Source organism: Capra hircus, chromosome 11 (assembly GCF_001704415.2).
Source record: "Capra hircus breed San Clemente chromosome 11, ASM170441v1, whole genome shotgun sequence".
NCBI lineage: Eukaryota > Metazoa > Chordata > Mammalia > Artiodactyla > Bovidae > Capra > Capra hircus.
The window spans coordinates 101,143,025-101,152,804 of record NC_030818.1 but is presented as its reverse complement, the minus strand read 5'-3'; the positions used below and the strand labels follow the sequence as shown (position 1 = coordinate 101,152,804).

General features: G+C 52.9%; 1 protein-coding gene across 2 annotated transcripts in view; it reads right to left on the bottom strand.

Annotated features, from left to right (window-relative positions):
• Positions 3,595 to 9,780, bottom strand: part of LOC102186025 (vegetative cell wall protein gp1) — a 29,680-nt gene continuing 23,494 nt past the window's right edge. The window contains exons 2-4 of one of the 2 annotated variants that reach the window (XM_018056022.1): positions 8,721 to 9,196; positions 7,886 to 8,029; positions 3,595 to 6,471 (exon numbers count right to left, since the gene is read on the bottom strand). In XM_018056022.1, coding sequence (XP_017911511.1) covers positions 6,322 to 6,471; positions 7,886 to 8,029; positions 8,721 to 9,196 — 770 coding nt within the window. In that variant the 3' untranslated portion in view covers positions 3,595 to 6,321. Of the gene's footprint in view, positions 7,799 to 7,885; positions 8,030 to 8,720; positions 9,197 to 9,780 lie in introns of both variants that reach the window. The other variant, XM_018056023.1, reaches the window with a different exon arrangement.

Genomic DNA, 9,780 nt, shown 5'->3' with positions numbered 1-9,780 from the left:
TATATGCCTCTTCGCACTGCATCTGATTCAGTTCGGTTCAGTTCAGTGGCTCAGTCGTGTCCAACTCTTTGCGACCCCATGAATCGCAGCACGCCAGGCCTCCCTGTCCATCACCATCTCCCGGAGTTCACTCAGACTCACGTCCATCAAGTCAGTGATGCCATCCAGCCATCTCATCCTCTGTCGTCCCCTTCTCCTCCTGCCCCCAATCCCTCCCAGCATCAGAGTCTTTTCCAATGAGTCAGCTCTTTGCATGAGGTGGCCAAAGTACTAGAGTTCCAGCTTTAGCATCATTCCTTCCAAGGAAAACCCAGGGCTGATCTCCTTCATAATGGACTGGTTGGATCTCCTTGCAGTCCAAGGGACTCTCAAGAGTCTCTGCCAACACCACAGTTCAAAAGCATCAATTCTTCAGCACTCAGCTTTCTTTACAGTCCAACTCTCACATCCATACATGACTACTGGAAAAACCACAGCCTTGACTAGACGGACCTTTGTTGGCAAAGTAATGTCTCTGCTTTTCAATATGCTATCTAGGTTGGTCATAACTTTTCTTCCAAGGAGTAAGCATCTTTTAATTTCATGGCTGCAGTCACCATCTGCAGTGATTTGGGAGCCCCCCAAAATAAAGTCTGACACTGTTTCCACTGTTTCCCCATCTATTTCCCATGAAGTGATGGGACCAGATGCCATGATCTTCGTTTTCTGAATGTTGAGCTTTAAGCCAACTTTTTCACTCTCCTCTTTCACTTTCATCAAGAGGCTTTTTAGTTCCTCTTCACTTTCTGCCATAAGGGTGGTGTCATTTGCATATCTGAGGTTATTGATATTTCTCCTGGCAATCTTGATTCCAGCTTGTGTTTCTTCCAGCCCATCAACTGATGATGTACTCTGCATATAAGTTAAATAAGCAAGGTGACAATACATAGCCTTGACGTACTCCTTTTCCTGTTTGGAACCAGTCTGTTGTTCCATGTCCATTTCTAACTGCTGCTTCCTGACCTGCATATAGGTTTCTCAAGAGGCAGGTCAGGTGGTCTGGTATTCCCATCTCTTTCAGAATTTTCCACAGTTTATTGTGATCCAGACAGTCAAAGGCTTTGGCATTGCATCTGACTACATAGCCTCAGAATATCTAAGGCAAGAGTCGATGTGGAGAAATGAACAAATCTGTGATGCTAGAGGGGAGCTTTACGTGTCCCTCTCGAGAGCACTACGAAATGACTGATCTTACACAACACTCCCAAAAGGGAAGTCCCTCCCCAGCTCACGTAGCAGCCCTGCTATCAAAGCCACAAATAAGAATGAAATTACAGATCATCTTCACTTTTGAACCACAGGCACCAAAAATCCTAAACAAAATATCCAGAAACAGTCCATCCTGTATTGAAAAGGATAATACGTCATGATCAGGATGGTTTGTTCCAGGAGTGAAAAGTTACCTTAACATTTGAAAATCAACATGAAGTTGCCATATTAACAGAGTAAGTGAGATAACTTTCTCAGCAGATTTGTAAAAGTAATAAAATTCAGTATCTGTGCGTGGAATTTTTTTTTTTTTTTTTTGCACTAAGCTGAGTGGCTCGCAGGATCTTAGTTCCTGACCAGGGATCCTGCCTGCAATGGAGGCTTACGTCCCAACCACAAGACCACAGGGAATTCCCCCGTGCATGATTAGAAAGTGTAATTAAACATACACACACACAAACTCTTAGCAAAATAGGAATAGAAGAGTTCTTCCTTAACAGGATATGTGGAAGCATTCCTTTTGAAACAAGGAAAAAGAAGGTTGCCCCTGTCAGCTCTGCTACCTGGCATTGTACTTGGGGTCCCAACCAGTGTAAGGAGAGTAAGGACTGGAAAGGAAAACAAAAAACTCATTATATAAATAGATTATAATACTATACATAGAAGAGACTGTGCAAATTGAAAATCCAACAGAATTTCCAGATGAGTTACCAGAATAAGTGAATTTAGAAAAAGGTGCTGGATTCAAAGCCAAGAATCAATTGCATTTTTGTACATTAGCAAATAACAACAATTAAAGTCATCATATTTATAATAGTCTCAAAAAAATCAAATACCCTATGGATACTAACAAAAGATGTGCAGATTTTGTGCATATACACACACAAAAAAAATCAAGGGAACTGTTTCAACAACCTCTTATACATAAGGAGAGTCACCATGTTTGCTGGAAAAACAATGCTATGAAGATGTCTGCTGTCCCCATGTGACACTCTAGACTTAAAGCGGTCGTAGTCAGCATCCTGGTGCTTGTAGGAGGTGAATTGTTAATTCTAAAATTGACTGTACATGCAGATGATTTTAAATGATCCAGACCCTCAAGGTGTGAGGACCTGACCCACTCAATGGCAAGACTTACTATCAAGTCTCAGACATGAAGTATGATTGTGGTAACCAAAACAGACAAATGGACCTCTAGGATCTAGTCCAGCTGGGTGGAAATCTGAAAACAATATAAAAAGAGACCAATAATGCTTCTAGATCTCGAAACAACAAAAGAGAATATCTGATCATGACCCAGGGGCAGGGAAATTTTTCTAAAGCCGAAAGAACAAAATCCGTAAAGGAAAAGATAAATCTGCATAATTACAGTTGAGAACTTTCCATCCGACAACACCATTAAGGGAGTAAAGAGGGAAGCTACAAAAGTAGAAGGTATTTGCAATCCCTGAATCTCACACCAGACTCATACCTAGAAAGCACCAAAGAACTCCTCTGAACTGATAAGAGAAAGACAATCCAGCCCAGAAACGGGCTCAAGACTTGAACAAGCACAAGCGATCCAGAACTTCCCTGGTGGCGGAGTGGGGAAGAACCCGCCTGCCAACTCAGGAGACACGGGTTCCATCCCTTATCTGGGAAGATCCCACATGCCGCAGAGCACCTAGCCCCAGGCACTGCAACAGCTGAGCCCACAAGCTGCAACTACCAAAGGCTGTGCCCCGCAGTGAGGAGCCCCCGCTCGCCGCAACTAGAGAACACCCGCTCAAGAGCAGCGAAGACCCGGAGCAGCCAAAAATAGATAGTATTTTAAAAGCGATCATCATATCTGAAGACATCATCAGATCACCATCGTAGCTGATGAGCATGATTAAAAGCCCAATATCATCCATTAGTCAGCAAAATGCAAATTAAAGCCACACTGAAATATCACCATAGTTTTAATAACCAGAAGCCCTAAAATGTAAAAGATCGACAAAAACCAGGGACTGATGAGTTTGTGGAATAACTGGGACCCCCCAACAGGTGCTGGTGGGAACGCAAAATGATGGGACCACCTGGAGACGGCCACATCCACACTCAGCCTTCTCAGGAAGGCCTTTCTCTACCACTCTCCGAGGTTAAACATCTCAACGCCACCCCGCCGTGACGCTAAGACGCATATTTTAACATCCCCAAAATAGGATGTGCCCCAGTGTCGTCAGAGCTTTCATTCCAGAGTTGCCCCAACCAGCTCTCCTTCAGGGCCCTTCAGTAACAACACTGACAGATGTCTGTCCAGATGGACGGCTTCTTCGACCGTGGAGGATCCCATAACTGGAATGACTGGGTCAAAAGGCACTCACGTTTTTTCCAGTTGTTTTTTAATTGCACAGCCCATGAATACACCCGCATTTTAAACTTCAGCGACGTGTGGCACAAGTGCCAGTCCCTCCCCAAAGGCAGTCACCCTCCGCAGCTTGGAACACACCCTCCCAGACTCTGGTCTCTGCACGCACATGCACATTAATACCTAGTACGACCGAGGATACGATGGCTGGATGGCATCACGGACTCGATGGACGTGAGTCTGAGTGAACTCCAGGAGATGGTGATGGACAGGGAGGCCTGGCGTGCTGCGATTCATGGGGTCGCAAAGAGTCGGACACAACTGAGCGACTGAACTGAACGGAACTGAACATGTATCACTAACAGATACCATAGTCTGTTTTCTACAAAGAGGGTAGCAATGCACACCTCCCTAGCAACAAATGAGAGGGTCAAGGTTTCACCAACTCCAGAATCAATCTTTCTAACGTTTTCCAATCTGATAAGTAAAAATCATCCGATAGTTTAAGTAAGTTCTTCCCTAACACACAGAACTCAAAAGCTACCAGTCTTTTCCTCAAAAGTATTCCAGATTGCGGGAGGCCGCCCCTTCCACACTGCCTAACACCCTGAAACTATAGAAATGCTCCCCTAAGCTTCATATAAGATTAGTACACTTTTATTTCATACTACTTGGAATTTATTTATACAATAGGAGGAGAATCATTTTTTTTCCAACCAGTTAGCCAACTCTGCTTGCTGTCCACCCTGACTCAACTAAAATGCTCTCTGGGCCAGGAATTATTGTCCCACATACACCTGGAGTGTTTTCTGGGCTTTATGTTTCACCATTCCAGTTCTGTGGCAAAGCCATGCTGCACTCTGCGTTTACTGGAGCTTTATCGTAAGTTTCAAAATCTGGTGAAGACAGTTTTCCCTCATTAAACTGAAAAAATTAGCAATTTTTGCACATTTTCCTTCCATATTTTTTAAACATCTTTGTCAGTTTTAAAAGCTTAGCTTTCTTGTTGGAATTTCATTAAGTCTGTTTAAGAAAGCTAGATATTTTATGATATTACATCTTTATATGCAGATACTTTGTTCTTTGCTCTTTTTAGAGGCACGGGGTTTTGTTTTTTTCAAACAGTAGATGTCCCAAAATCCTTGTATGGCATCTTATAACACATGTACTTTCCTTCTAAAAAAATTGTTCTTTTTTTCCTGTTAAATTTATGCCTAAGTTTTACTGTTTCTTAATCACTATTGAGTGGAATTTTACATTTTTTCCACTTTTAACTGAATATTGCTACTGACTACTATAATCACTTTTCTGAGTCCTCTTATTCTAATTTTTCATGGATGCTTGCATATTCTAGCCAGAGCATCATTTTTTCTCTTCTAGTTTTCATACTACAAATTTCATTTTTTGCTGTTTGTTTCACTAGCTAGAACCTCACAACAGTGCTGAGCAGAGACTCTAGGGGGCGTCCTTGGCTTGGTCCTGATTTAATGGTTTTAACCACATAAAGTTGGTCCAATTTACCAGCTTCAGTGGCACCTGGGAGCAGAAATGAGAACTGCAGGATCTCGGGCCCTACTTACGGAATGAGGATCCGCACTTTAACAAGGATCCCAGGTGTTTCCTATAGGCTTTCGGGCTAGTGGCACACTGGTCTACGTGATTTCTATTTTGATTTTACTTAGAAGAGTTTAGTGACAGAAGTTGCTATGGCCGTCCGGCGTCTATGGACCCCTAAATCCCATTTACTCCCCCTATTTCGTGACGATCATGCATTTTAGGGTTTGAGAGCCTTAGTCTGGGCCAGCCCCGCGGCCTGGACCATGAGGCCACCTCTCAAGCTCCACGCAGCGTCCTGCCTCTCTTCTTCTGTATCTGCATCTCCCAGGCTCCAGGAGCGTCCCAAGGGTCAAGACGGGATGTGCTCCTGCTTCAGCTCCCGGTCCTGGTGAGTGCCAGGGCGGAGACTGGCACCCAGTGGGTGCTCAGAGAGCCCCCCGGAGCTGTCCACCTTCGTGACTCTGCCGAGGTCCCCTCCTCTTCTCCGTGCGGGTAGACGTCCCTGCTCTGCTGTCACCTTTGGCCAGGAAACACCCGACAGAAATTCCCGCCCTGCTCCAGCCCATGTGCACGAGTCAGACACCACGGCAGTGTGGGCAGAGAACAGCATCCCGGAGGGACAGGAGGGGGAACCCCAGAGCCCCTGAAGGGACCAGGGCCAGCAACGCTCCCGAAGCAGCCACGAGACCCTCCGCCCGGCGTGTTGCTGTGCGTCCACTGACCGGTCACCATGGCCTGGGCTTTGGGGCGAGGGGTCAGCAGGAGAGAGAGAGGCTGCCTCCTGGGTGGGGCAGGAGCCACCCAGGAGAGGGGAGGCTGCTCCTCTCAGCTCCCACAGGGAGGGCGAGAGCCGGGCAGCTAGGCCCTGCAGGCATGGGCGGCCGGAGGTGGCAACGTCCTTGCCAGCGACTCTGAGGAGAGGAGGGCGCTGGTCCCTCAGGGTCAGGAGAAGGCCTGGGCATGGAGGCGCTGGCCCCCGTCCCCCAGCTGGAGCCACCGGGGCACTGGGGCCCCCTCAGGCCAGGATGCCGAGGCCCGGCCACAGGGGTGCCATGGACTGCAGAGCCCACCGTCTTCCGGCCTCCCGCCCGGGTCCCCTCTAGGTGACAGGTGGCTGCCGGCGGGAATTCAAGTCCACAGAAGGAGCCTGGCCAAGGACCCGGAGTCCCCAGCGGAGCGAGCAGCCCTCAAGGCAGGTAGAGCGCGACCACCACGTAGATAACCCAGCTGGTGGACACGAAGACCCCGAAGAGCAGGCTGAAGAGCACCAGCGAGCGGGCCTTGCGAGAGGCCTCCTGAGCCTGAGCCAGGTCCCCCCGGGCCAGGGCTGCGCGGGTCTGCAACGAGACCAGAGGAGCAGTGAGTGGACCCAGATCCCGTGCTCCCTCCCGGTGCCTGCCCGGCCCCAGCGCACAGACTGGACAGCTGACTCCGCGAGGCAGTCGGGGGCTTGTCCAGGCCACAGCTCACGCGGGGGCAGCAGCAATCGAGGCGGTGGCGACCAGCTCCCGGGCACTGGCTGCAGGCCTGACCCACATCCGCACTCCAGGCCTGTCCCTCACCATCTGCACAACCACCCCGAGTTCGATATCATCGTTGGCCCCTCTTTGAAGATGAGCAAACAAAGGCTCAGAGAGGTTAAGTGACCCGCCCCAGGGCCCTGCAGCTGGTGGCAGAGCCAGAACTGACAAGCAGGCAGCAGCCTGCAGAATCGCACCTCTGAGGGGCCCGGTCCTCACTCAGCCCCCCTGCCCCAGTCCCGTCTTGCTTACAACTGGGGAGCCTGACCTCCGGGGGATATCAGGGCTCTCATCGGGTCAGCCTTGAACAGAAGCCCCAGGGCCTTCCTACTATTAGGACAGCCTCATGCCAAGCCAAGGTCAGGAATGGCGGGGAGGGAGGAAGAAGAAAGGGTGTAATCGAGATGCCAGGTGGGTGGATGGTGGATGGACAGACAGGCGGATGGCTGAGTGGACAGACAGGTGCGTTAACAGATGAATGGGATGGGTGGATGAATAGATGGAGACTAGACAGATGGTGGATGGAAAAGTGGGTAGCGGGTGAACGGAGAGATGGGTAGCTGGGAAGGACAGACAGAGGTGGGTGGGTAGAATAAACGAGCAGATGGACAGATTACACACAAGCCCCTGCTGCCTCCGTGGTGGCTCCATGGTATAGAATCCGCCTTCCAATGCAGGAGACGTGGGTTCGGTCCTGGATCTGGGAAGATCCCGCACGCCATGGAGCAAGCAGGCCCCCATGCCACAACTACTGGCCTGTGTTCCAGAGCCTGGGAACCACAACTAGTGAGCCCCCGGCTGCACCTACTGAAGACCGCGTGCCCTGGAGCCCGCACTCCTTAACAAGAGAAGCCCACGCACCGCAACCAAGAGGAGCCCCTGCTCCCTGCAACTTGGGAAAGTGCAAGCAACAGCAAAGACCCACCAGAGCCCAAATCAAATAAAATTATTATTTTTTTAATCTAAGTTGAAACACAAGCCCCACGGGATGGGCAGTCCCCTGGACCTGAATCATTCACACCACCAGTGTGAACTGTTTCAGTGGAATCTTCTAGAGCAGATCTTGAGTGGTAAAGGGCAGAGACAGCAGAGGTGGCAGCCAGGATTCCAGACAACTGGGCACCGATCTCCCAATTCTGCCAGCCTTCTCGGGGGTGGGGGGGAACACTGGGGGCCTGGGCACGGCAGGCCTGGGGGCTGCACCAGGGTACCCCCCCCCACGCCCTCCTACCTCGTGGGAGTAGACGATGGCGATGAGCCCAGTGAGGAGACAGCAGAAGAGGGTCACCAGCACAGACTCCATCATGTAGTCCTTGGGCGGGGGCCTGTGTTCTGCCGGGGCCGGGGCTGGCACGCCTGCCACGGGGCTGTTGTACTGCAGGGGAAGAGGCCGTGGCGTGGTAAGAGAGCGGGCCGTAGCCTCCAGACACCAGGATGAGGACGTGGTCAGCGACCGCCATGGCGCTGTCACTCCAGCCACCTCCCAGCCTCACCCAGCCAGGCTGCAGGCTGCCCGGGGAGCAAGGCCCCATTCCTGCCCGCTCAGCACCCCGACCCGTCACGCAGCCCCCTGGAATCCTCCAGGTTCTGCCCCTACAGATTGCTCAGTCCAGGCTGCAGCGACCAGGGTCTCCACGTCCTCCAGTGTTCCGCACCAAGGTGGGGAGAGGTGCTGGAAACCTCAAAGCTCTCCTCCACAGGCAGCCAGGGTTTTTCTAAAAATCTGTATCAACTCATCCCCTAATAAAGGCCCTGGGGTCCCTCACAATGGAACCCCCACCTCTTCCTATCCGCTCCTCAATAAGTTGGACCAACCACCCTCACTCCCAGGATGCACCAGCCTTGGCCACCCTACAACGCCTGTGCTGGGCTCTCCTCCTCTCCCTGAACACTCCTGTTCATTCTGCAGAACCCAGCTCAAATGACCCCCGGCTCCTGCGAGGCCGCTCAGTCTTGCCCATTCCCTAGGCGGAGGAAGCCCCTTTCTGTTGCGCCCCCAGGGCACAGCTGTGTCCTCTGCAAGGGTGGCTGAGGGGGGAGACGGGGGTCCCCACGGGCTGACTCACCACTGGGAAGGTGGCGAAGAGCGGCTGTGCGGCAGGCGCGGGGAAGAGCGGTGCGGGCGGCGGGTACAGGGCCGGGGCGGCCGGCGCGGGCGGAAAGAGCACCGGCGGTGAGAAGTGCGGCGGGTAGAGCAGGTGCGCGGCCTTGGGGTCCGGCGGCGCGTAGGGCGGGGGCTCGCCCACGAAGCCGATGTTGGGGACCCCACCGGCCGCCGCCTTGGGCATTGGCAGGGCCTCGCCCGCGGCCATGGCCTGGGCCTGGGCCTGGGCCTGGGCTGGGGGCGCCGCGGAGGCCTCGGCCGGGGGCTCGCCCGGGGGTCCCTCTGGCGCCGCGGCGTCCCCTCCGTCTGCGGCGGCCACTTCCTCGCTGGGCGCTCGGTCCTCCTCCAGGAGCTGCGGGCGGCGCGGGAGCTGCGGGAGCCCGGGGCTCACAGGGTCCTCAGGGACTGCGGGGCCGCCACCCCCTTTCGCTTCCGCTCCTAGGAAGAAACGGCAGAGGCAGTGAGCCCCCAAAAGGCTGCCGGGCCAGGAGGGAGTCCTCCTCACAGACCTCAGAACACAGCCCCTCCGAGGAGAGTCACAGTGACCTTGCCGACCCTGACCCTCCCTGAACCCCGCACTCAGGCCTCCCCAAGCCTGCACCCTTGAAGCTCTATCCAGAGTGCAACAAGGGGACGCGAAAACCAGGGCTCAGAGAGGGGACGTGCCTTCCTGGCGGCCACACAGCCAGTACAGATGGCCAGCGGGATGGAAGGCAGGCCGTGCCCGCCTTGATTGCACCTGCGGGGACGTGGTCCTGCCCCCAGGGCCCTGATGCCCCAGCAGATGGAACCAAGGCAGATGCCTCAGCGCAGGGCAGCCCCCTCATAGGCTGAAACACCGTCCAATGGGAGCTGGTCTGCGAGGATGGGCTGAGCCAATCAGATTCTCCGCTCTGGGGTCACTGGACCCTGGCTACCCGAGGACCAGGGAGAGCCAGGAGGTCATTAAGGGCCAAGAGCCTGCTCAGGCAGAGAAGGAGCAGAGACGTGAACGGGGTGGGGGAGGGAACGGAGCACCCAAG